At 34.8% G+C, this 27,482-nt stretch overlaps 1 protein-coding gene across 14 annotated transcripts in view; it reads right to left on the bottom strand.

Moving 5' to 3' along the window:
• Positions 1-27,482, bottom strand: part of Itpr (Inositol 1,4,5,-trisphosphate receptor) — a 281,735-nt gene that overhangs the window by 42,013 nt on the left and 212,240 nt on the right. For all 14 annotated transcript variants that reach the window (XM_081762388.1, XM_081762394.1, XM_081762393.1 and 11 more), the window contains 7 exons: positions 21,274-21,466; positions 20,456-20,578; positions 16,900-17,072; positions 10,663-10,827; positions 5,851-6,031; positions 4,807-4,920; positions 703-851 (listed from right to left, as the gene is read on the bottom strand). In XM_081762388.1, the coding sequence (XP_081618514.1) occupies positions 703-851; positions 4,807-4,920; positions 5,851-6,031; positions 10,663-10,827; positions 16,900-17,072; positions 20,456-20,578; positions 21,274-21,466 (1,098 nt within the window). The remainder of the gene's footprint in view (positions 1-702; positions 852-4,806; positions 4,921-5,850; positions 6,032-10,662; positions 10,828-16,899; positions 17,073-20,455; positions 20,579-21,273; positions 21,467-27,482) is intronic.

The following is a 27,482-nucleotide window of genomic DNA, read 5'->3' on the forward strand; positions in this document are numbered from 1 at the left end:
AATTGACAACATTCATGCATTCATGTGGGCAAATACATTTACCTTATATTAAAGGTGAATAATTTCTTGAAATGTTAAGAAGTTGAGTATGAGAAATAGAATATGAAAAAATGTCAAATGAAAGAGCAACACTTAAGGAGAACGATTGTCCTTCAGACTGAAAATGTTAAAAATTTTTGTTTAGAAGTAAAATGAGAGTGTTAAAGATGTGTTAATTAATTTTTCCATATAAAATATATGGAATTCAATTTAACGTGCTTATTTATAGTTCTGTATTTTTGTTTAACAGTTCATATGAAGGCTATATCCCTTGTCTAGTGAGATTCAGACGAGATTTTACTTGCCTCTTTGTTTTCGCATTACGGGTAGAAAAATGGTGTACTTATTACGCACTTGGTATCCTTTTTTATAACTTAGTTCACAAAATCGTTTTGGTATCCTTTTTATAACTTAGTTAATATAACCTAGTTAACAAAATAAAAACTGACAACATTCGTGCAGACAAACACATTTACACTGCATTAAAAGTGGATCATTTTATGTATCCTTAAGTGAGACTGCTGTTAAAAATGTATGATCAATGCATGTACGGTGCAGTAATTTTTTTTTGAATAAGTAAATAAATAAATCTTCTGTAATTTTCTGTTATCAGGATTGTAAAAAGTTGACTTCCTTACTTCTGTATAAGTTTGAACAACTTACCTTACTACTTGGAGCTCGCAAAATATCACCAATGCCACCTCCATTTCTTAGGCCTTGATTCAGAGTTGTCACTATACACATGACTAGAGAGTCGCAGGCCCGTTCTTTCACCTCACCTGACACTGTCACAATGTCAACATCCTCATTTTCTGTGAAAGAAAACAGTTGACCTTTAATGCTAATAGGAAGAATAAATGGAATATGTCTAATTTACAAAATATTATGAGCGTTATATGCTTCACTCACATTCAAATAATACATATTGCTTTTTTTCTCTTTCTTTGTAAAATATACGTACTTCGTATTAACGCGCAGGCCTGTAGTGTTACTTTCCTTTCCAACACCGAGACTATATGAGACGAACACTATTTAAAGTGGGATCTGAAACTCTTCTGTTTGTGTTTGTTTTCGCACCAAGTATCCCCACCGGAGGATATTAACGTAAACATTACCACGTAAGTTCATGAATATTTTGTGGCATTCTTCATCTCAATATATGTGAGATGAATTGTTTACAATAATATATATATACACACCACCACCACCACTACCACTACTACTACTAAAATAATAATAATAATAATAATAATAATAATAATAATAATAATAATAATAATAATAATAATAATAATAATAATAAGGCAAATGTCTACCAAATACGTCAAACTACACCAAAATTACCTCAATAATATTGGAAAGTCAATATTCAATGAAAGGGGACAAAGCAAACAACTTTTTTCGATCCCATTTTTTAAATTAAATTATACTATACTGTAGAGATGCAATCGAAATACGAATTTGTATATGAAATATGAAGAAACACCGTAAAACCTTCAATTTCCTCCTCTATGGATTTTTTTTTTTTTTTTAATGAAAAATCTTATGCCACATTGTAGGATACTTAGTAAAATACTAGCAGCGTTCACCCCGCTTCGCTGCGGTCACCCCGGAACGCAATAAACTTTGTTACTTAGATAATTTTTACTTTTTCGCTTTCAAGTGATATGATAAAAACCATAGAAGATTGCAGTAAATCTTAACATTATATCGCCTGTCATTTATGTTAACCCGCCCCGCTTCGCTGCGGTCATCCCGGTGCTGGCATATTGTAAAAGTGTCTGTAAAAATAAGCAAATCAATTAAAAAATTTTAAACAGAAGATTCAAGCTATTTTCCGCTGTATATCGCCTGTCATTTATGTTAACCCGCCGAGTGACACGGTCATGCGGGTTGCATATAAATACGTTTATTTTTACCTATGATGAACTAATAACAAAGGATTTGTACGTTATGGACACTTGAATGGTCAATTATCTCAAGACACTGGTAATTAAAAATTAAAGTGATATGATAAAAACCATCTAGGGTCCAAATCCTAATAACCCCCCAAAAATGAAAGAAATTGGTTCAGCCGTATTAGCGTGATGAGCGGACAAAATTTTGTACGTTCTCTTTTATATATATAGATTTATGAAGAATGAAGAAAAGAATTGTAAACGTTCTTGAGAAAAATCTCCGGTAAAATCACCCTAAGACTGAACTATCCCTCGTGGATTTGTTCAAGAGGAATGACTTATGATATATGATAAGCTTCATAATAATACTTTTATTTATGTTACATGAACTAAATCGACTGAATAAATTTTATTTTTCTTTTAAGATATCTGTGCGAGTAACACTCAAAGAGTAAACTACCTTTGTGGATCTCTTCATGACACATGACCTGTTAATCAGTTACTATCGTAACCCCCCCCTCACGTGTTACCACGGGCAATATTTTTCATCTCTTCCTCTCACTACGTTCCATTTTTCTTCTTCGATGCTGAATGCCAGGAATAAAAAAAAAAAAACAAAAAAAACTTAACCCCCCAATCTCTCGAAGAATATGTAGTTCTCGAAACTTCGTCTTATTTACAGCCTAAGATGCAAGAAAAACATTTACAAAAAAATTTCAAAGTTCTACGTCTTCTAGTTTCGGAGATCTGGTAAACGGTAAAAATCGAATTCGCCCTATCTCTCTTAGGACATTTAATTATCAAAACCTTGTCTTATTAACAGTCTAGAGAAGCATTTCCCAGTTTTTCTAATGTTGTAGACTCCTTGTAGCGATTGTTCATTATCCATGGAACTCCGTCAAATCAAAAGTGATGTTTATATATATTTACGTGTCATAAAAATTAAAAGATAAATTACATATTTACAATCTGAATGTATCGCTTATGGCAATCCAATACTGATATAAATGGAGATATTAAAAAGAAAAAAAAAATATACAGTTAAATTTAATATTGTGAATTCAACATTCATCTACTGTGATGGATGATGCATATTTCAGCCTAGGTTTAATTTTATCATTTTTTTCTTTTACCTTTTGCAATTCTATTCTTTTGAATTGGTTCAAACATAGGCAATATATATATCAAATATTCGGTGTAATTAAAATGATAAGACCAAGTTAAATGAAAATAAAATGTTCTGCGGGATCCCGTTCAACCTCTAGATCCGTAGACTCCATATTAACAAACACTAGTCTAGACTGTTAGAACATTTATTCAAAATTTCAGGTTGCAACACCTAATAGTTTCGAAGTTCTGGCGAACGGTGTAATAACTAGTTAAGCTTCCACCATCTCCCTTTAGTCTGCGCAATTCCCGAAAATCTCGCTTTATTTGCAGCCTAGGACGCAACGAAAATATTTATACAAAATTTCGAGACTTTACGCCAAATAGTTTGGAGACCTGGCAAACGACGATAATAATAATAATAATAATAATAATAATAATAATAATAATAATAATAAGAAGAAGAAGAAGAAGAAGAAGAAGCGCTCTAATTCCCCTTTACGATACGCAGTTCACAAAACCCCACCTTATCTGCAGCGTAGGGTGCAAGGAAAACAAAATTTTAACATGCTACCTACGCCTTATAGTTTGGGAGATCTGGCGAACGGCATAAGAATCCATTTCAGCACCCTATCCTCTTAGGACCCACGACTTTCAAAACCTCGCCTTATTTACAGCCTACGGTGCAAGGAGAACATGTATACAAAATTTCACTATCTACGTTTAATAATTTCGGAGATTTGGGGAATGACAAAAAATCATTTAAGCCCCCTGCCTCTCATCTCCGTTCGGATACATATTTCCCAATATCTCGTCTTCCCTGCAGCACAGGGTGCAAGGGGAACATTTTTACAAAATTCCAAGGTTCTATGTCTGACAGTTTCGGAGATCTGCTGATGAGTAAATCACTGAGTCAGTCAGTGGATTTGCTTTTTTATATTCTTGAAATAGAAACAAATCGCTCGAGCTACTTCACAGAAAATCATCCGACAAAATCTCACTTCTACCACCTCTACTATTGTGGTTCTTTTCAAGAAAATTGACATATTGTTGCATTATAAATGAAATATGAACAAAATCAGTGAAGCTGCTTTTGAAAAAATCTTTGAAAAATGCTCACCTCGGAAAGAAAACTATTTCTTCTCGATTTTTCAGAGATAAATAATTTACCACATTTTAAAAGGTGTTAAAAAAATATTGATGCATGAAAGATAAACATCATCATTAGAGACGTTTTTCAGAAAATAGCGATTTGAAATATTGAATGCTGTGGCCTTTAGCCTAGTGCACATACCTTGGTACGACGGAATCGCAAGAACACTTTTTTTTTGTTATATAGGGATCTTAAAATATACACATTCTCTGAAATACAGAATTAGATTTTTTCAGGATCACATGGCTCTTTCCTCTTGTTTTAGAACGTTAAAAATTCCTACTATATGGTATGAATGTAAGCAAATTTGCACCCTGTAACTTAAGAAGACGAACGATAACGATCATTATGAAAGATTTAGTGGAATGATGACAGTAACAGAAACTTACGAAAAAAACGAAAAAGAAAAGAGAAAGCGACGAATACAATGTTGATTAGTATAACTTTTTATGGTCTTCTAAGAAAGTGAATTTCTCATACCAGATTTGAGCGCTATACCACTGTCCAGTGTGTTCCCTGCTTGTTACATACTAAAATACGTTTACGTTCTGTAGTATTGCTGTAGTCTTACAAAACGTAATGTTTCAGACGATAAAAGCCTACACTTACCTCTCATTGAGTATCTTGAGGTTGCATTATAATTACAGTCTTTATTATCTGCAGCACATGTTCCTGAATCATTTACAGCTTCAGCATGTTCATCAGTTAATTTTCTTGCTTGCACTACCAAAAGAAATAGAATTTTAAAAAGGAGAAGGCACTTGAAGAATATATACATTTATTGCTTGTCACCAGACTAGAAGAAAATAACTTCAATACAAGTGCTTTAATGAAGGAAATTATTTTAAATTACTACTTTGTGAGGTGAAAGTGCTAAAACTTCTTAAGAAACCAACATACAAAGAACGAAAGTAATTGAAATCCTTTACAGTCTTACAAGGGAAGTTCGGGAGAATGCACTTGCTTGTAGAGAAATTAAGCATGCCGTTTGAAAGATCAATTCATGCTGATTGTAAGCTAATAAAATTCCTGTACGGTTAAGAACTTTTCGAGAGATTCAATGTTAAATGTTAAATGCGTTAAATGCACGATTGCGCCTCATAGCGACCTATCGTTATTATGCAGTTTTGAGAGTTTGAACTTGCTACTTGTTTGATCACTGGGGTTCATTCACAGTCAAATTGTCTATTGCAAGTTGGATAATGGATGGCAAAGACATAATGGTTGAGAATTTAGCAAAGAACTGCACACGATTTGTACAGCCATTTAATGTGTTGGATTCCGACCAATGAAATATTATGGCAGGAGGTTTGTACATAGTATGAAACTTTTTCGTCCGGACGTTATGTTGTACTAACAAAATATAAAATACAAAATTATATACAATACAAAATACAAAATTCGAATTCTAAATATCGATTATTAGCAAACAGAATTCTCACCTAGCGGACTGGCCCAAGTGCTAGTGTATTAACTTGTTTTAAAACTTTAAGGTTTAACTTCTCGTCGTTAGTTTTCTTAAATGATTTTCTACCAATATCTTTTACCGTTAGACAATGTGAATTTTGGTATGATATCTTATATTCTCTCTCTAAGATTTCTTTTACTGAAATTTGAGTAATGTAATGAGTAATATTATTTCAATGTACTTACGTATGGGTTCTTCATCCACACTAACAAGAAAATCATCTTTGAAGAACATATAGCCAATAATTGAGAACATATATACAAGAATAAGCGCTAACACTGCTGTCAATATAATAGATCGACCGTTACGTGTTACAGATCTGATAACGTTTAACAGTGTTTCTTCTCGGTAAACAACATCGAAAAGCTAGAAAAGAAAAATAAAATATTGAAATATTATATATATATATATATACTTATTATATTTCAATATAATAAAATATTGAAATTTCTGCATTATGTTGAAGGTCAATAAAATGAATTTTGATACAAAAAAAAAAAAAAAAAATGGAGCATCAGATAAATCGTAACATAGGGTCAATCCATATGAAGTGATCCATTTTTCTTTATTGCTTAACCATTTTTGTTTTATTTTTAAAAAGTTTTCTTATATATTAATACCATATACATTGACAACACAAAACTGGTTTCTAAAAATTTTATTCCCAGCCCGTTTGAGAGTGGTGGCTATCTTTGTTGAGCAGCGTGTGCCAATTAGTAACTTTGCAAACGTTAGTGTAATTTGTATATTTTAGGACTGGATTATTCAGACACATTGTAAGAAATAGCCATATGTTCTTCAGCACTCCGTCTTAATTTTCTCTTTTAGCATGAAAAGCCTTAATTGAACCCTGACAGGTAAAAATTAGTCACTAAGTTTATTATCGAAAGAGAATGAATTCCACTTTATAGAGTCGAAGTTTATAATAAAAAGTGAAATATCAGTTATTATTTTTTTTAATTATAAGTACATATGGTATTATATTCACTATAGCTAGAGTATTGACATTGATAAATGCTTCCTGTTTTTTCATTCTTTTTTTTTAATTTGAAATTTTGTATTTTCTAGTACGATATCTCTGGGGAACACGGATGTATTTATTTATTTAACAGAATATACACCTATATACAAGAAAACTATAGTAAAAATTTCAACTTTAGTATTGACTGTGAACAAAGTTATGAATTTTAAAAAGTGGACAATTACCTTAACCATTTTCTTCTAAAAACAGACTAATTTGCACAACATACATTTTAATTCCCATTTCCAAAATATTATATATTATTATTATTATTAACAATAATAAGAAGAAACATTAACCTTTTAATCTTACACGGAATGTACTTGAACCTGAACCCACAAAGTGGGGGTGATGTATATATTTCCTGAAAGCTTGGGTAAAGGTAAGATCAAAACCGGTTACCAAAATTGGGGAGGTCTCAAGTATTCCGCTTGAGGGCAGCATGTTACTCATTTTTATTAACACATTTAAGCGTGTCTTCAAGTGCGTTGCAACCCCGAAAAATCTGAAACGGTGGGACAAATATGAAAACAGAAAAACATGTCTTTCATCATTTCAAAAGTATAATGTATCAAAGTAAAACAAATTGTCCCAGGGTCCCCCGCAGGGTCCCAGATGGGGTCCAACTCAAAATTTTTAAATGGAAAGGTGGATCAACTTGCACATCGTATGAAAGTTGGTGTTAAATAAAAGAAGATGAATCAAGTCGCGACTCTCTACGATAAGCCTGTGCAAAATAGCGGTGGGTCAAATATCAACACAATCTTTATTGCAAAGTCTATGGCCACTCGTATGAATCTGAAACGGTGGAATAGGTGTAGAAACAAAAACACGGATATGTACTTATAATAATAATAATAAAAAATCCACTTTGATATTTCGCCCCTTCATTATGAACTTTAGTTCTATAAAATAGCATTTTGTTCCCTTTCGATAATAAACTTGCGGAGCAGTTTTCACCTATTAGGGTTCCATTAAGGCTTTACATATTAAGAGACAAAATTAAAGAAGTTCTGAAGAAAATGATATTTATTTCGAAGTTGTTTTTTTTAATAATCTAGTCCTAAGATATGCAAATTTACAATATCTGCAAAGTCACTAGCTGGTACGCACTGCTCAACAAAAAGGACCACCACTCACAAACGGGCTGAGGTTGAAACTTTTAGGAACCAGGTTTGTGTTGCCAATGCACATGGTAATAGTATATAAAATATTTTAAACAGTTAAAAATGGACAAGCAAATAACTAATTTGATGTAGTGAGCTAGATTTATTTCTTACTATTGTTCTTCATCCATGCAATTTTTATTACTGTATGGATTTGCTGCAGTTATGTGTAATTAATTTACTCAATGCTACTCGTTTAAGAGGAAAATATGGTGCTGGTTATAGACAGGATATTGGCATAAGTACCAGCTGTTCAGAAATGTGTAAACGTTCACCTTTAACACTTTCCGGTCCGGTCAGTCAATGGTACAACTAATGGCCAGTAGGATGAACGATGGGTTTAGCCCTCCCTTTGCGTCACACTTTTATTGCGAACGAATTATGGGCTATATTCGCGGCATGTCTTCTGTACACATTCACTGGTACCACTTTGTTCAATTTTGACTCGTTAGATTTCATGTGCGTCATAGGGCAAGCATACCTGAATACGTGACCAAGACAGCTGTATTCACGTTTATGCTGTCAAGAATGAAGTCGAGCAACTTAGATGCTCATTAGATTCAGGTTCTAACGAGAAGGTAGAAGAAATACATTCTCAACTGTCAACTTTAACGTTGAGATTAACAGGGCGACAGACAGATTAACAGGGCGTCACTTTCGAAGAAAATTATCTCCAACGGAGAAGAAATCAAAGCCGTGCTAATCTACGGGAAATGGGCAAGAAAAGACGCTACGTTTTACTGCCCCAAATGTAATGTACTCCTATGAGTTTCTCAGTGTTTTGAACTTTTTCAGTTCAAGGCGTATTACCTCTAACACTTTTTTCTTTTGGTTTCTGTAAATATTGAGTTTTGAACTAACCTGCGAATAATATATTCAATTTTTAAGACATTATGCATTAACTACTTTTGTATTAGTTGCTATCACTATCTATACGAAATTTCTTATATAATTTCATTTTTTTTTCTTTCCCAAAAACTATTAATGAAAAAGATTTTCAAATGTACGAATATTATAACAAGTTGCTATCTTTTCAAAGAGTAAACTCTGTATTTTTCAAAAATGCCTTTAAAATTAAAGCAACTTAAGTGTTTTTTCCTACATAAAAAATAAAACTCCCATCTGCTGGGAAAAACACGGCATTTTGAAGTCTGTCCGCTATGAGATTTCTTTTAAAAAACAAGAGTCATACTTTCCCTTATCCACTAGAACCTAGCACACATTAGAATTTCGTCATCTAATTTAAACAGATACCAAATACAATTCTACTGTCAGAACATAGCTTAAAAAGTTCAACGACAAAAATGATCATACAAAAAGCAAATTTTGATCGAATATCACATGATTTGATATTTAAGATGCTTTTTCTGAATTTTAATTGTAACAAGATTGTGCTGATACTTCAATGTCGAATTGGAGTGGATTATTAATTTCCCCTCTGTAATCTTGGTTACCCAAAACTGGGTAAATATGATTAACAGAACAAATGAATTCTGATGAACATCGCCCAAAAACGCATCGAGTAGAAGACGCTAGACAAAATGTTGAACTATCCGAAGTTAGAACATTGAATATAGATGGGTACATTGATAGCGGTTAGTGACAGGTAAAGTAAATCCACACATAAGAAAAATGAAATGAAATCTTTGAGTTTTACGTCCCACAGTTATGCCGGTTAAGCAAAAGGAGACGGTGATTATGAGAAATGAATGAAATGGTGGAATGAAGAAAGTGGGAGAAAACGGGAGAACCCCGAGGAAACCCACGAGCACGATGTTTGTCCACCACAAAGTTCACACGGCGCGAGCTGGGATCGAACCAAGGACCCCAAGCACCGGAGGTGAACGCTCTACCACTGAGCAACCGCGCCCCCTCCACATATACATATACATATATAGAATTTCTATAGAATTCATATACATTTTTTATGGAAGTAATTCTCGAAAAAAAGTCATCTGTCTCTTGGTAAAAAATAACAAAGAATCTAATATTATGAAGAGTCTACCACAGGATATTGTGCCTGAAGTCAATTCGAAGGGCACCCATCATTCGACTATTGTTTGTAATGAAGTTACAGCGTATTTTCATGTAAATCAAGCTCCACATTCAGCATGTAAATCATGAGTTCTTTGACTAATGTCCATTTAAAAGTTTTTCTTTCCCTCTTTCGTTTATTTGGAGAATAATTTACATTTTCTCAAAGAAAGTACGGTATAATTTTAGGTTGCTTAATAGATTTCAAGAAATGTTTCCACCCAAGAAGGAGAAGTTTGCGGGGTCATTACATACTAAACAACTTTATATATATATAGCATACACAACAATGGAAAGCATTTTGTGAATGATCTATTTTTTGAATTATTTCAATTTTCTGTATTGTCTCATTTTAGGTAGTAGTGTATATTACTATCTACGTTAAGGAAATATTTCGAAAATGAAATGAAATGAAATTTTTCAGTTTTACGTCCCACGTTTATGCCGGTTAGGCTAAAGGAGACGGTGATGATGAGAGAGATGAATGGAAACATTTCGAAACTCTAAAAATGTCTTGTACAGTCAGCGACAATTTTTTTTCCGTTTGATGAAATTATTTTCGTAAATAACTTCAGAATGGAAGGACAATTTAAGTGAATTAAAGGAATGCAATTTTCTGTACATTCCAGCCTTACCATCATTGTACGTTCCAGCCATACCACCGTTATTCTCAAAATAAATTTTACCAAACGGAAATAACTTTTGTTCCTGATTGTACTAGAGCTAATGTTACTATGATCATTCTATAAAATAAATGAGTTATGAATACTACTTACGAGAACAGAGTAAAAAAACGGATGCATACAAAGACCAAGAACACAAAAAATTAAATATGCTAAGTGATATAACAACTCAGCATCAGTTATTATCTGATCGAAATTTTTAGTGAATGTTCCCTGATTGCCCATTATGCTGACTAAATGTATTCCTTTCAGTAACACCTATAAGGAAAGAAGGAAAACAAACATATATTCAATCTCTTTGTAACTATGAAACATCAATTACCACAAATGCTATTAATTATCAGTCAAGTGTTTCACATATTAGCATTTAATACACACAGTCCTGGGGTCGTATACCTACAATTTGGAGTCATTGTACCTATAATTTTCGTTACAATACAGAGAAGAATCATGAAGCAGAAAACATGAAAGAAAAGGGGAAGAAAAAACATGAAACAATAAATTGTACTACATTACGACATGTATGTATTTGTACACTCTTTGTTGTTAGTTATGTGCAAACCAACTTGCTCTGACTGCATGTACAGCGAAATCTATATTGAACAGAGTGGGTTCCATTGAAAAGTAACCAAGTTACAGATATTTCGCGGATATACAGTACACTTTGAAGAAATAATAATATATATTTTAAAGTATGTTTCTGTAGTCGGGAACTAATTATTACCTTTGTATTAGCTTATATTTTATTTGTAACATACTAAATTTTAGTTCTACAATGTGGAAACATCGCAGATCTTGGAGTGCCATTCGCAAGCTGCGATATAAATGTTGTAATTGCAATATCTATTTGTCTTCAAAACGCGACGACATATTCTTTATTCCTTTACCTCTTCTTTATTCATTTTCAACATAAGCAAATAAGATATGTACACGGTGGTTACAAAAAGTACGCTATTCACGGCGGTCCAACGCGGGCTGTAATCAACGTATTACATTGAAATTTGCTAAATATGCTAATGAGACCATCCGAAAGAGAGTTACGCTGGAAAAAATATTAGTTTTACTTTCCGCCACCAGGGGAAATGTGGCGCTGTACAGGCCGTAATACACATGAGCTCACACTTCACACACACACGAACGCGTGAGGAACAGTATGGCTATTGTTAACAGAGTGCGTGCACTGTTAGTAAAGTTGGTCTATCAGGACGGGAGCAATTACAGTGCAGCATTGAAGGAATATCGGCGTCTGGAAGGAATGAGAAGAGGACCGCTATTAAGAAATGAGTTAGAGAAGACGGTACTGAAGTTTGAGACAACGGGTGAGTTTCATGTGTCTCCAGTAAGAGGAAGACTACCCATTTCAACGGAGGTTGTTGACAGTTGATGTGGCTGTTGTGAACCACGCGTTCCATATTTCGCTACAAGTGATCGGGCGGTGTTACGAGAGTTGGCCATCCCATGGCCAACAGTGAGGAAAGTTCTTAGGGGCATTTTACACTGGTATCCTAACAGGATTCATACAGAACAACAACCGAAACCTCAAGATCGCCGTAACGCCTTGAGTATGTCCTTCGGTTGTTGGCACAGATGGAAGTGGATGGCATGTGGCTGTGGGTATTCTGTGGACTGATAAGGTGCATTTTACACTATAAGGGGCAGTGAACACGCGAAATTGTCGGATATTCCACAGGTTGTGCAGGAACAGATATTAAACTCTGCGTACGTCACTGTGTGATGTGGATTCAAATGAACGTTCAATATTGGTCCGCTTTTGTTTGAAGAGACGACACCCCAAAGAGTTGTTACCTATACCGTGACATCGGCACGTTGTAGGAACCTTTTGGTGCAACATGTGATTCCTGCGTTACAGGCACGAAACTGTTTTCATGCAAGACGGGGCAACACCGCACATCGATTGCTACGTGAAAGATCTGTTCGTGAAACCTTCACTGCTGATTGCATCATCTCCCGAGGTTTTCCAGATGTGTGGCCAGCAAGATCTCCTGATCTAAATCCGTGTGATTTCTCGCTGTGGAGATATCTGAAACCGGGTCTACCAGAGAAATGTCCAGTCTGGTAAATCTAAAGGACAGCATAAGATGTCATGTCGCAACAATTCTGCAGCAACTGCTGCAATTAACTTTTGCGCACGCCATTTTGTTAATGCGTCGTTGTCTGATGGCCATATGGAGCATCTTATGCAAATTGGTCACTGTAACCACAAATGTTAATAAAGTTATTACCATTGCAGCTTTTGCTACCATTAAATGGAAAAGTTGTTTCACCTTTTGTTATCCTCTCATTCTTCCTAAATCTCTTCCCTTTGCACCATTTGTTACAATCACCTGCCCTTCACCTTTTTTGCATGACATTTACGTGTATCTCAAATATTTTACCTCTTCGACCTAGATAATCGTCTTATCTATACATTCAGGATCATTTCCATGTGAGTATTACCTTACACCGCCACATTTTCCTCTGGTGGCGGTAAGTAGAACTAATATATTTTCCAGCTTAACTCGCTTCCGCATGATCTCATTAGCATATTTACCAAACTTCAATGTAATACGTTAATTATAGCCTGCGCTGGACCGCCGTGAATAGTGGCACTTTAATTGTAATCACCTTGTAGTTCCATGGAACATTCGAAATATCGAAGCTACCTCGTTCCTTCCAAGTAGAGGAACAACGAAGTTCTAGTTGTGGATTTACAAACAAACCTACTTTGACCCTGCCAGTGGGGCCTGACCACCAAACAACGGATGAGACAGATTTGCTTAGTCATATAGGTTTATTTTTCGCACTTTGCAACATTAATCCAATTGTTATTTGTTAGTAATTTCCTGCAAAAGAAATATGCTTCAAATACTTGAAGAAAACTGGCGTCCATAGCTTAATAAATTTGTGTGACTGGACTACAACGTCTCGGGGAAAACTTAATGGTGTCAATCTGTTTATCATTTGCAAACATCAGGCATAAAAAGAAAGAAAAAGTAGTATTACAGGCTCTCTCGTATTTCTGGACAAGTCTTATAATTCACCAATTCACAAGTTTTCTCCTTTTCTTTTCTTTTTTTTTTTTTATTGTCTTCTGAAATATAACGGTAGTAAAGGATTAATTGAAATGTCTTTTGATATTTCATTAGTGTTTTAGTTTTATATCCGTTCCGTCAACGTTTCGAAAAGCTATAACAATTTTGTCGTAGGTGCTACTAAAATTTCTATTTTAACGTCTCGACAATGGAAACACTTTAATTTTTAGAAACGACAGCGGAATGGATATTAAATTTGTCAAAATACGGATGAAACGTCATAAAATTTTTCACACTTGATTCACGCTTATAGAAAATCTTCACAAAATATATAAAGGGATGTTTAGAAATGTTTCCAACATATAGCAAGATCTCGTATATATTCAACTGTTAAAGGCATCTAACATACAGGAGTAAACTTGACATAGCGGTATAGAAATAACACAGCTTTAATGCAGTCAAGTAACAAGAGAGACAGATGGACAACTTATCAAGTAATAAATAGTGTATATCTTTTGGAAAAATACAGGTTTAATAACAATGAGGTCATCCTTAGGTAGGTGGCTAAGCTAACAGGTTCATTGTAACAAGAACATAAAACCTACATTTAACTGAGGTTAAGATTAAGTCACACAGTTTAAACAAATAGTAATAAATTCTTTTTTAAAGATATATATATATATGAGTTTATTTGAATTTCAAAATGATCAAAAAAGATTCAAGGTATTCGATTATTCATTTTCGAAAGTTATACAGAGTCAATTGGTAAAAACAGTTTTATCCAGTACAGCTTCAATTAATGACATTTGTCCGGTCGCAGGAATTCTACCGTTATATCTGAACCGATCACAACGATAGTGACGTATTAATTGCAAGGGAAAAGGAAGCGTGCCGATTTGAGTCATATGCTAAACAATCGGACCCCGAGGCAGATTAGTGTTAGTACCTAATTACTGCAAGTAAGTTGAAGTTGAGATGGAGTTGAAATTTTTAACAAAATTATAAAAAAAATGTTCAACAATTGAACTATCGAAATTACTTTTCTTTGAACTTAATCTGTTATCCTATATAATATGCTGTGATCCTATATACTTTTTAAAGAATTAACTTGCAAGTTCCTCCAAGAACAGCAAACTAGTCTAGTAAAGTCATGTTACCAATGGTTATCACCATGACCAACTTTACAAGTTTTGTATTATTATTTATTTATTTATTTATTTATTTATTTATTTGAGATAAGTATACTGGTGAGTAAATATATCCAACTTTAATATATAAAAATATCTGTAAAACTAACTAGCACCTGAAACCGTTTTCCAAGAGTTATTACTATTAACCTTCATAATAATAAGCCACTTCAAGCATAAGGAACCGTAATCCAAACTATGTATTAGTTTTATGTGAGGATATAAATTAATTCTGATTGGTGAGGTGGTTCAATTCAAACTAGCTGATCTTTTTACACGTATGGAGAAGCAACTAAGATTGTGAAGAACCAAAATTCAAATCTGCCATTGAGTTCTGTGTGGAAAAGACAAAAATTAAAATACATTGATATATTTGTGCAAAATGAATGTATTGAAAAGGTAAAAGTAGGATGCCAGAAATAAACTGGTGAGTCTTATAATGCTCAAATAAGTCGGTTAAATAAATTAATGACTGTGGCTCATTAATTATTTCCCCACTCCTCGAAAAAGTACAAGTCAATAATAAGGGATGATATACCAAAATTCACATTTTGATTTAAGTACAAGTAAAACTATATTGGTATAGGCTAAGAAAAAAGGAATTAACTTTATATAACTTCATCTGACGTTGCCTATTGTCAATATACAGACTGATGACAATAAAATATGCAAATTTATTCTAGTGTTATTTAGTGTGCTACATTCTGATTTCAGACGTCATACACTATTGACATCCATTTTACGGAAAACTAGTTTGAGCACTTTGCTGTATTTAATTAACCTTCTAAATAGGGAAGATACATGCTTTGGATGGTCTTCACGCTATTACTCGCATACTCTACTGCAGTCACAATAGAAATGCCTGTGTTCCTGATACTCGTTACTTGAATGAGTTGGATTCGATTCCCTATATATGAGTAACATCGTATTCTGTATGTTCAGAGAGATGGAATTTAACTATCTTAGATCTGAGTGTAAAGTTATGATTTATTTTGCAGTATTCCAGTTTTTTTTCTGAATATTAGGAAATTGTGATGAGGAAGTTCCTTTCCAGTTCTTGCTCTTTTCTGCGTAAATTCACTGGTGTGGAAATAAGTAAATTAAAACTGATTAAGTGATCTTCGTCCAGATGAGAATTACGGACGTAACATAATGCCCACACAGTGTTTCTTTTTCTCCTACAACTATCTTGTACTTACACAACATTAACCATTCTTTAAGTAACTTTACCAAGGATAATAAATACAAACATTTGTTTTCTTTTAAAAAGAATAGTATCCTGTAATGAGAACGTGTATTAATATACACTAGAAGGTTTTTTTTTAAAAAAAAAAAAAAAAAAAAAGAACCAAACCATTTCATGCTTTCAAAAGTTTTATTTACTAACGACTTTATGATTTCATTAGACATTGTTCAGAAGATTTACTCCGTAACCCACCGGGCACTGTAGAAATCGGAATAATAGAGGTAGATAACATACAGAGTTCGGGATCCGAAAGTGCAGGGGCGAGCACTACTTACAGCTACTATGATTCACAGTAAAGAACTGGTTTGTTAAGGTTAAGTAAGCTTTCTTAAATTTGTTAAGCTTATGTTAACTTTCGGGTGATCGTCGGTTGGAAAGCTTAGGTTATGAAAGTAATATATTTATAGATCTTTTCTTATGTAAGCGTAAACTACAGTAAGTTTACACCTACATGACGAGGAATTATAAATATGCTAATTACTTACTTAAACTTTTCTGCTCTCAAGCTACCCTAAACCGATTAAACAACTATGTGTGGACACCAACCGATTACCAAAGTCTACCACTATGCTAAGTTTCACCTAAATTGGTTGACTTTGGTTGAAGTCGTGCGATATATAGTTCCTTGATTCTTCAGGGAAAGATCAAATGAAAGACGCAAATCAACGAACATTGAGTGGAATTCACTTTGTATATAATAACATTTTCTGGCCATATAGGGTAATACCACAATAATTACAGATCTCTGAAGCCTGTCATTTGTTTGCAAGCTTAAGTCAACTGCCTGGGCAATATTAATTCAAAGCAAAGATAAATAATAATGAATATACCCAATTTCAAAGAATAAAAAAGTCCATGTACTTACAGTAATAGTACCTAACAACCATAGCGTTGGTTCAGGTCCAACTGAAAATATCATTCTCAAAATTGTTGATGCAACAAATGTACGAACACCGGACTGCCTCGGCAAAGTAATGACTATCGCTGCTGAGACCAACATAACTGCCCATATCAACCCAGAGAGATGTGGTCCTAACTCTACATGGGAGACAAATGATTAAAATTACTTTATTGTCGTTGACATTTGCTCTAATATTTTCTACCTATCATCCTAGTTTATATAACCAAAATCAAAGATAATTAACATATTATTAATATACAAAAACACACTGAATCACTAAATAAAGATACCTAGTTTTGAAGCATCATATCAGAGTGCAGAAGAGCTAAGAACAGAAAAAGAATGCTAAGCAATATATAACATAGTAGGTATCAAACTGAATTGTATATCAAACAGGCATCGAGACTAAACGGCCATCATTACCCCTCATTACAGTGATGGTTATGTGTCACTGCCGGCCAAATTACACACATATATATATAGATGGTTATTAAAATAATGGAAACATCTAAAGTTTTTTTCAAATCGTAAGATATGTGAAGTAGTAATACTAGGGATGTATGAGAAGCGCCTGGCTGTTGTGAGTGGTGTGGGAGGTAATCGTCTATAATACGTAAGGAGTTAGAACGGAGGTGTATGTTGAATCGGGCAGACGGTGGTGATGCAAAATGCAGGAATTCTCCAAGTTAGAGGTCAAATTGTTTTGCGCGTTTGACGCAAGTGTGTCTAAAATGGCCACTGTGATAGGTATATCGGAAGAAACAATCGCGACGAAGAATGAGTTTAACTAGTATATAGAAATGGTACCAAGGTATGTCCCGCCATTTTTTAAATTTAGAATTTCATATAAATACATCAGATACGGACGCCAGTGGTAACACGTGCTAGCACACCCATTTCCAGAGTATCACAATCCCAGAGTAGCCATGTCTTTGTACAGTTTCAACCTGGCACGCTGGATCCACGGCTTCGTAGATGGCGTTATATTTGTAGCCTACCATCAGCGTGATGCAGACAAAATCGAGACTCATCACTTCATTCTATTCGTTTCTAATCGTCGATGACGGTGTTCTGTGGCCCATGCAAGACAATGGGTGCGGTGAAGTACAGAGCGAAGTGATACTCCCTTGGGTAGTCAGCTTCTGAAGCAGGAGCGTCATTTCAGATTTTGCTTGGGGGGAGGGGGCAAGACCCGTTGATATAAGTAAAATTTCGCGTTTTTCACTGATTTACTACTATTCTATTGATAAAATCTGTATACATCTCAAACTCAGGGAGAGGGGCAAATGCCCCTCCCTGTCCCCCTAAATGACGACCCTGTTCTGAAGCCCATTCGTTGAAGCAACCGCTATACAGCCCGTCTTTTGATTGTTCAACTAAAATCCTCACTTAGTAGGTCGGTCACCTGGGTTGAAGGTTGGTGGCGCTGGCTTATTCCTCGAAAATTACAATTTTTTAAGATTGCCTGTCATTTACAATTTTCAGTATTACTGTTTCGTTTTTACCACTATCCTTGTATCTTGCCATACTCTCGATCCTATGGAAAGCGGAAACCCCATTTTCGCACGATTACTGAAACTGAGTTTGTCCTCGATCTAAATCGTGCGTTTTACCCATTCTATCAATTTTACCAATTACTTCGAAAGGATTACTCATACCGTTATGTATTATATCCTACGGCAGCATCCGTTCATGCACAGAAATAAAGCAGCAGCAGAAATGACGTAGCGTTATGGCGAAATATGGCGTCCGGTGAGCAATGTATACAAATACTTCCTATTTACTAATGATATTTTTTCCCGTTAAATGCGGGAATTTACTAATAGGGTTTCTTTTTGAATGCGTTTTTAAATGTATTATGAATATAGCATTATTTTTCGAGACCAAATTAATCTTTCGTTTCATGCGAGTTCGTAAAATCGGGGTTATATTGTATATAAATTACTTCACCTCTCCAAGAGATGGCAGGTGTGTAAACCTCGTGCATGCTGAATGGTAGTTGTTTGAAAATGGCACCTCAGCCTGAGACGCTCGAAACGGTGAAGATGGGGAGTATTCTATGGCCTAAACTACAGAATTCACCCGAAATCTATCGTGAATTATGTATAAAGTGTGGTCAGAAGTGCATAACATTTACAAGCGTGTGTACCTCTATGCCAAGTTCAAAGCAGAGCAAGTGTGTTCGATGAAACCTGTCACAGACGGCCGCGCATATCCCACACACAAGCGAAGGTTGACGCTGTGAATGAAATGGTTCAATGGAACCAACGTGTATCAATCCAAATAATAGCGGATGAATTAGGTATTTCATATGGCACTACACCTCCAGTCTTAGAACAGCATCATTCTTGAAGTGGGATATCACAAAGTCCAAGTGAGATGTGTCCCAAGGCACCTCACACTATTGCACATGCAGAAGCAGATGGGATGCTGTCTTGGACATTTGCTTCGGTACGAGAAGGATGGAAGTGCATTCCTTGACATTACTGTTATCGGTGGCAACTCGTGGGTGTTTCATTAAACCTCGGAACAAAAGAGAATGGTATGAAAACACACAAACCTGCTCCATCCACAAAATTCAAGACAACTCCATACGCAGGAAACGTTTTGCTCACCATTTTCTGGAACATCCAGGGTGTGATTTTTGCAGTAAAAAGACGAACTTTGGATGCAGCTGAACTTTGAATTGTGCCACACTGGACAATATATGAGTTGCTCTGCGTCAAAAATGATGTACAAAGCCTTCGAAGATGATCACTCTACATGAAAATAAGCGTCCCCATATTGCTGCAATAGTGGGCAATAGTCATGAAACATCAAAATTAAAATGCATACTGCAATACAGTTCAGACCTAGCACCGTCAGACTTCTTGTATCTATCCGAACCACTAAAGGAGAACCTTGGCACCCAACGCTTCCGCAACAACAATTAAGAAATCACAACCGTGCGTCAATGGTTTAGCGTCCAACCGAACGAATTATGGGTATCGAAAACTTGGTGTCACGTCGGTACAATTTCTCATTATCAGTGGCTGCTGCGTAGAAGAGAAAAATAATATTTCCGCTTCAAACTGTGTATTTCAGTTTTTATCAATACATTTCTGTTTTGCCGCGAAAATTTTATTTCTTGATTTTTCTCCGTAAGTGTAGTAAAGTGAAAAAAGATTACGTAATTCTTTAAAATTAAAGTAAGAGTCCTATTGTGTATTTTATATCTGAGCACTCCAAGCTAGCTGAGCGGTTACCGCGTTCACTTTTGGCTCCAAATTTCATTCCAGATACTAGTATCAATCATATCACAGAACAGTCAGAAAACTATAAACACGTCTCTTCTCTAACATGATTATTATTTCTTTTAACGTTTTTCAGTTGAATGGTGAGGTTTCAAATTCATATGTATTTCCTTCTGTTCTTTATCTACTAATAATTGGAATTATCCGAGTTTTTCATTCATTAATTGATTTGTAAATATACAACAGATAAACAAAGAAGTTTTACGTATACTAACAATTGTACTTACTTGGTACAGAATCCATAAATGGGTAAAAGAAGGCAACAATTAAATTGATGAGAACAGCACAATTGAAGATCACATTGCTCCACAACGACATGTAGCTACTAACCGAAAATAACACAGGTTGACCTTGTGAAAAATAGAAACATTCGTTAAGTCTGCTGTATTGAATTACACAAATATTTATTACGTATGTACATGAAACTTGCAACAAGTGAAATATCTACACACCACACTCACTTAAATCAAGAAAGTTATTTCTGAACGACTTAATAAATTATTTTATATATTACGTTAATTTTGAAACATATGCAGTAAAGTGACATCAAAACTGACGAGGTAAATTCTACTTTGGATTATGTATTGGGCCACTTTACTAAACAAAAATGAAATGAAATGAAATCTTTGAGTTTTACGTCCCACGAATATGCCGGTTAGGCTAAAGGAGACGGTGATGATGAGTAATGAATGAAATGGTGGAATGAAGAAAGTGGGAGGAAACGGGAGAACCCCGAGGAAACCCACGCACACGGTGTTTGTCCAACACAAAGTTCACTTGGCGGGGGCTGGGATCGAACCCGGGACCCCAAGCACCAGAGGTGAACGATCTACCACTGAGCCACCGCGGCCCCTATACTAAACAACTTGATATTTAATTTCTTATACTTATTAAATAAAAGAGCAAAATTACGATTCTTGCAGAGCTACTTTATACTGACATTTAAGCGAATTTTTCACAACACAAGCTTTCTGTACAACAGACTATGTTTTAACACAAAATATTATCTATTTAATCACACTTCCAAATCTACCTTAATACATACCTCGTAATTTTTTCTGCCACTTCATTTCATTAAACATATCTCCCGTTCTTTCAAAGAAATCAGATACCTTAGAACCCTGGTCATCTCTCTCTGCCGTATGAAGAACTCTTATTTTAGTATCACTTGTAAGATACTCACAGATCTCTGGGATAGGGAAGACTATCTGTTCCAATGTTCTGTCTTGGCGAACAATCTGTTAAACGATAAAATATTATACATTATGCTTTCTGCATATTAATTGGTCTTTCATTTTTACTATACACCTATTTACAGGAAGAAAATATATACAAAGACGCGAAGTTTAAGATAAACGAAATAACAATAAACACAAACAATATTAAAATATAAGTGATACGTTGTTGACAATATATTTCGACAATATAGTTTAGGTATATATATTTTTTATTTATTGAACAAATTCCCAGATATAGCATAATTGTGCCATTTTACACAGGGAAATATCAACAAGCGGGAAAAAAAAAGAAAAAGAAAAATAAAAAATAAACAACAACAGTAACATCAATAGTATTAACAAAGAGTGCACAAGTAATATTATTTGGCCAGCGCGCGTTTTATTGCTCTTTCAAACACCGGGTAGCTTGAAAAAATGTCCACCTCACTTGTTAGATTATTATAATAGCTGGGTACTCGGTGAAAAAGAGACCTCTGTATAATTGTCAACCTAGGGCGTGCAAGATGGAATAGGTGGGCATTCCGGGTTTTTCGGGAAGGGACATGTAAGGATAGTTGTTGAATTAGGGTTTCTGATCGTAGGTTCCCATTTACAACCTTATGAAGAAACTTCAAGTCAGAGTTATTTCTGCGTACTTCCGGCGTCTGGATATTAAGATACCGCAAAATTTCCTCCTTAGGTAATATTCGAACTGCGGGAACACGAAAACGTACTATTGCAATAAAGAAATTGAGAACAGACTCAAGTCTAGAGAGATGTGTAGGTGCGGCCATGGCCCATATGGGAGAGCAGTATTCGATCTTGGGTGCTATAAGAATTTTATAGAATGTTGTTAATGATGCCACAGTACGTAGTTCAGTGAATCGGTAAAGAAGCCCCAGCATACGCATTGACTTCTTAACTATTGAGGAGATGTGGTCAGAGAACGAGAGTATGGAATCAAAGATGACACCAAGATCATTATGACTGGCAGAATATGTTATAGGGGAATCGTTAATATGGTATTTGAAGGGAACAGGAGACTTTTTCAGAGTAATTGTAATACCGTCACATTTCTTACTGTTAAGTTTCAAATGCCACATTTCACACCAGTCTACAAGATAATTTATGTCTTCCTGTAGGGCAATTGTGTCGTGGAAACATGATATTTCTCTATATAATTTGCAATCGTCAGCAAAACGCGAAAGGCCACTAGGATTAACTGATAGGTGAGAGTAGAGATGGTCCATATACAGGACAAATAGCAGGGGCCCTAGTACGCTTCCCTGAGGCACCCCCGAGATCACAGGTTGGGGGTTAGAAGTCGCCCCTGAAAGAAGAACTTTGTGTGGTCACTCGGATGTGACTTCCATAGATTCCAGGCAACCTTTTTGTTTTTAAGAAGATCACGCAGCTCATTGTCGAACCAGACCGGAAACTTCTTCGATTTTGATGTTTTTACAGGACAAAATCCTTTATAGTTGAGTGGACAACAGATGTGAATAGGTCCACCGCCTCGTCGACAGATCCTGCCTCCAACAAACACCAAGGAAAGAGTTCAATAGCCCGACAGATGTCGCCCCAGGGGGCTTTCTTCCAAAGAAGTTGTGACCTACTTTTAAGGGGCTGGTTTATAGTACTGGAGGGGGAGAAATTGAGTGAAACATCCAAGGAATCGTGGTCCGAGGGAAAGAGATTTCTGCATGGAACAATACGACGAGGTTCTAATTTAGAGAGAACATAATCCAGATTGCTATTTTTGCGGGTATTATGCATATTGTGCTGACCCAGTCCAAGTCCATGAATAAAATTGTCCATGAAATAATTGTCATTTCCGTCTTTACCGATGCCATGCTTACTGTCCTGCCACGTGATGGAGAGGTTGAAATCAGCCAATAGGATGACGTCACCGAGTGATAATGCTTGTAACAGTGAGTCATGGCAAGCTTCTAAGATGTACTGAGGAGTGTTCTTATGCGGTCTATAGAAGCACCCAATAAACACAGAGCTACACTTTGAAATAAACACTTCGACCCAGATAAGTTCACAATTCCGTTCAAGTTCCAATCTTCTCTTGCTCTTCCACTTATTATTTATACAAATCATCACTCCACCTCCACGAGTTATGCGGTCTTTACGAAACATGGAGAAATTATTAAATATATATAAACCTAAAGAGTACGATACTCTTATAAAAAAAAAAAAAAAAAATGTACAGCAATACACAGATAGACGAGGGCAATATGCTGTCACACTTTGAAACTAATAGCTTTATATATATTGGAAATCCTGCAAGTTGTGAACTTGAGCATCAAGCGAATTCCATCCGAGACTTGAATTCTAAATTATTCGGGATTTCAATAGAATATTTCAGTGAAGTTCCAGTGTTTATGCTTCTCTATAGACATGATACCAGACCTGAACTGGAACAACACGCGAGTACATAAAATTCACTAATGTAGAGTTTTAAGACTATTGCTGACCCCCTGTCTCTGAAGTTCCTGGATATGAGTTTGCCCACTAAGAGAAAATTATATTGACAACGTCTGCTTCCTTAAATGTTTTCATACGAAACGCGTAACTTCCCGCGACTACCATTTACACACCAAATTTAGCCTGGTTTCAGATAGTTTTATTCGCAACAGAAATTACATGTGTGTATTAAGTTTACTTGATCTATTCATACCTTTGGGCTACTAATTAAAATCTTGAAATTCGACAGACATCGAATGATGACCGAGGTTTCATTTGGACTTTTCTTCTCTTGCTTAAAAAGGTAGAGGAGGAGAGAAACATGCCCCACGATATAGTTATAATTAAAGAGTAACCTACAATACCATCTATCTATTAAAATGCTACAATAGCAATAAAAGTACCTGAGCTCCAACCTCTAACTTTTGATTTCAATCCTTTAATTTACGGGTATCTGAGATTTCACGTTTAAAAAAAGACAAATATTTTAATGTGTACTTTAAATAAAATATTTATTAAATATTTTTTCATAAAGTTTATTTTCTAAAATTATTGTTCAAAGTCTTTGTATTTTGATAAGCTTTCTCCAAAATCAATGCAATTGAATTGTGCTGCCATCTTTGGAGCTCTTTTAAACTATACTTTTTTGTTTATATATTTGTGGCCAATCCTTTCTACAATGAGATCTCGGAAACTACATGTTTTACAAAAATGACGTTTTCACTGATCGATTGCAAATTTTGCGTAGATTGTCCAGTTCTAATTGAATATTTTTAAAGAAAACATGTGCATTATTTCTTTATTACATTTTTTTTCGGGTACACTGGAAGTGTTGAAATTAAAAAAAAAAAAAAAAAAAAAAGTAAAGCATCATATTCTACGCATTATACATTCCAATACCACATAATTGTATATAGGGGTTGCATATCTGTCAGATGTTTGTTTCATGGCCAAATGAGAATGAAAAACGTTTATAACCATTTTTTTCAGTCTAAGAATAATCTTTATTGTTTGGAATATTTTGCCCAATGAACACCATATGTCACTGGCATTATAATTAATTGTGTATGTAATGTATTTGCTTATTACATACTGCATGCAAGAAGAAAGAAAACACTGATCATACAGGAATTAAAATCTCCAACCAGAAGTAGGCTTAAATCTTGCAAATGGTGCGAGATATTCAAAAACTAATCGAAAAAATCTCTCCTTTACGGTATATCTGGCCGATTTTTATCAAGACGTCTTTCACTTGTGTTTGTAAAGGGACATGTACAGATGTGAAGAATAACAAGGAGATTCATGCTCATATGTGAATGATGCGCTGTGTAGAGAGCGCAGGTTCAGCTAGTCTATATATTAAAATGCTAGGTTTATATGTTTGTCTCTAATCCTTTCGACAATGCGATCTCAAAAACCGCAAGTGACGTTTTCTATGGTCGATTCCAACTTACGCTAACTTATCATATAGAATTTTATGATCTACACAATCAAATGCTTTATTTAAATCGCAGAATGTAGCTAGAGCAAAACCCTTATTTTCAAAAACTTCATATATTGTTTTCGTTAGTGATCCTACTGCATCAATTGTGGATTTCCCAGATCTGAATCCAAATTGAGCTTCTAGAATTATGTTTTGCTCAGTCATGTATTCATATAGCTGATTTTTAACAATAGTTTCCATAATTTTAGAAAAAACTGGAATAAGAGATATTGGACGGTAATTAGACGAACACGATCGATCTCCCTTTTTGTATATAGGAATAACTTTTGCTATTTTAAGCGCTTTAGGGAAAATACCTTGAGAGAGACATTTATTGAAGCATATTGCACGGGGTTGCGAAACGTGATTAATGATAGCTTCTACAAGGTTGTTCGATATGTCAAATATATCCTTACTGTCAGAAGTTTTCATTTTTTTTTTACAACTTTTATGACATCATCAGGGCTAACATGGTTAATAACAAAAGAGCTATTAAATGGATTATGTTGACTTAAATACTGATACATATTTACATTAGTATCTGCATTTTTTTCTTGATTTCCTCTACGGAAGTAACAAAATACGTGTTAAGAGTATCAGGCGACAGCGTAACATTACCTCGTTGATTATCTTCCATGCAGTTTTTCATTTATTTGATGATAATTCAATGCAATTTTCATTGTATGTTGCTTTCGCTACCTTTATTGCAGATTTATATTTACTCCTTTGAGACTTATAAATATCACTGGATTCACTAGTCATTTTATTCTTATATATATTATAATACTGCATTACTTTAGCTTTCATAGCAGAGAGTTCTGGGGTATACCACGTTCTTTTACCTAACTTGGTTTTCTTTGATGAATTATATCGGACCACCCTTTTAGCCACACACATTTCAAAAATATTTAGAAACTTTGTTAAAAAAAGATCAAATGTATCGCTGGCATTTAAATTATCATACTTAATGTTTACTTCCCAGTTTATACACGATAATAGTTGAATGAAACTTTACAAATTAGTTTCTGTGATGGGCCTAGTTGCTATAAGTTCGGTGGTGGGAAAACTAAAATTGCAGGATTCTGCTTTTGTTGTACTTAGATTGACTAGCAGGGCATCATGATCTGAGAAAGGAAATTGACATACATTACTGGTTAAATATTCCGTTTTTACATTGGTAAATGCATTATCTACGCACGCTGTGCCTCTAGTCGGTTTACGACAAACCACTTGAAGATAATGTTGTCTGAGTAAATTAAGTAACTCATGGACAGTTCGTTTGTCAGTAGTCACATCAAAATGTGCATTTACATCGCCCTCTATTACTATCTCATAATTATGCCAGTTGCTGAAAAATTCCAATAACTTCTCCAATTTTTCAAAAAAAAAAAAAAAAAAAAAAAAAAAAAAAAAAAAAAAAGATTACTATCAGGAGTTCTATAAACAGATACAATTATTAACTTGTACTGATCCAGAAAAATTGCAGTTGATTCAAATTCACGTTCAGTATTAAGACAAGTTATATCTAATTGACGATATTCTATTTGGCTATTAAAATAAATAGTGACCCCACCATGTATGTATATTAGGGTGGAGCGAAAATTTTTTTTTTAGAAATGCGAATTTGGATAGGGGGCAAAAGTTGCATAATATCATAATACTTTACCATAGAAAATTTCAGCTCTCTGAAATAATTTTTAGCCGGGGCGCAAGGGGCCTTAAGTTTGAGATTTTGTAAGTCAATTTCCATTTACTACGTAACTATTTTTCAGATCTTCGCTGGAAGCAGACTGTAAGTTTTAGTGTAGATAGAGTGCAAAAGATGCATCCTGTATCAGTACATAACAACAAGAACTTTTAATTCACTAAAATTATTTTCAGCCGGGGCGCAATGGCCCTGAAATTTGGGAATAATTAGACGAAAAGTGATCAACTATAAGCAATTTGCTAGTTTGCCATAAAGAAGTTTTTTTGCTATTTAGTAACAGTCTTTTTCTGGTATAATGAACTTGTTAGCTATATTAAGTCACTAGTATAATAGTTTGGTGGGTGGAGATAAGAGGGTACAAAACGAAATCAGGG

This window comes from Thermobia domestica, chromosome 6 (genome assembly GCF_964235325.1).
Source record: "Thermobia domestica chromosome 6, izTheDome1.hap1.1, whole genome shotgun sequence".
In the NCBI taxonomy this organism is placed as follows: domain Eukaryota; kingdom Metazoa; phylum Arthropoda; class Insecta; order Zygentoma; family Lepismatidae; genus Thermobia; species Thermobia domestica.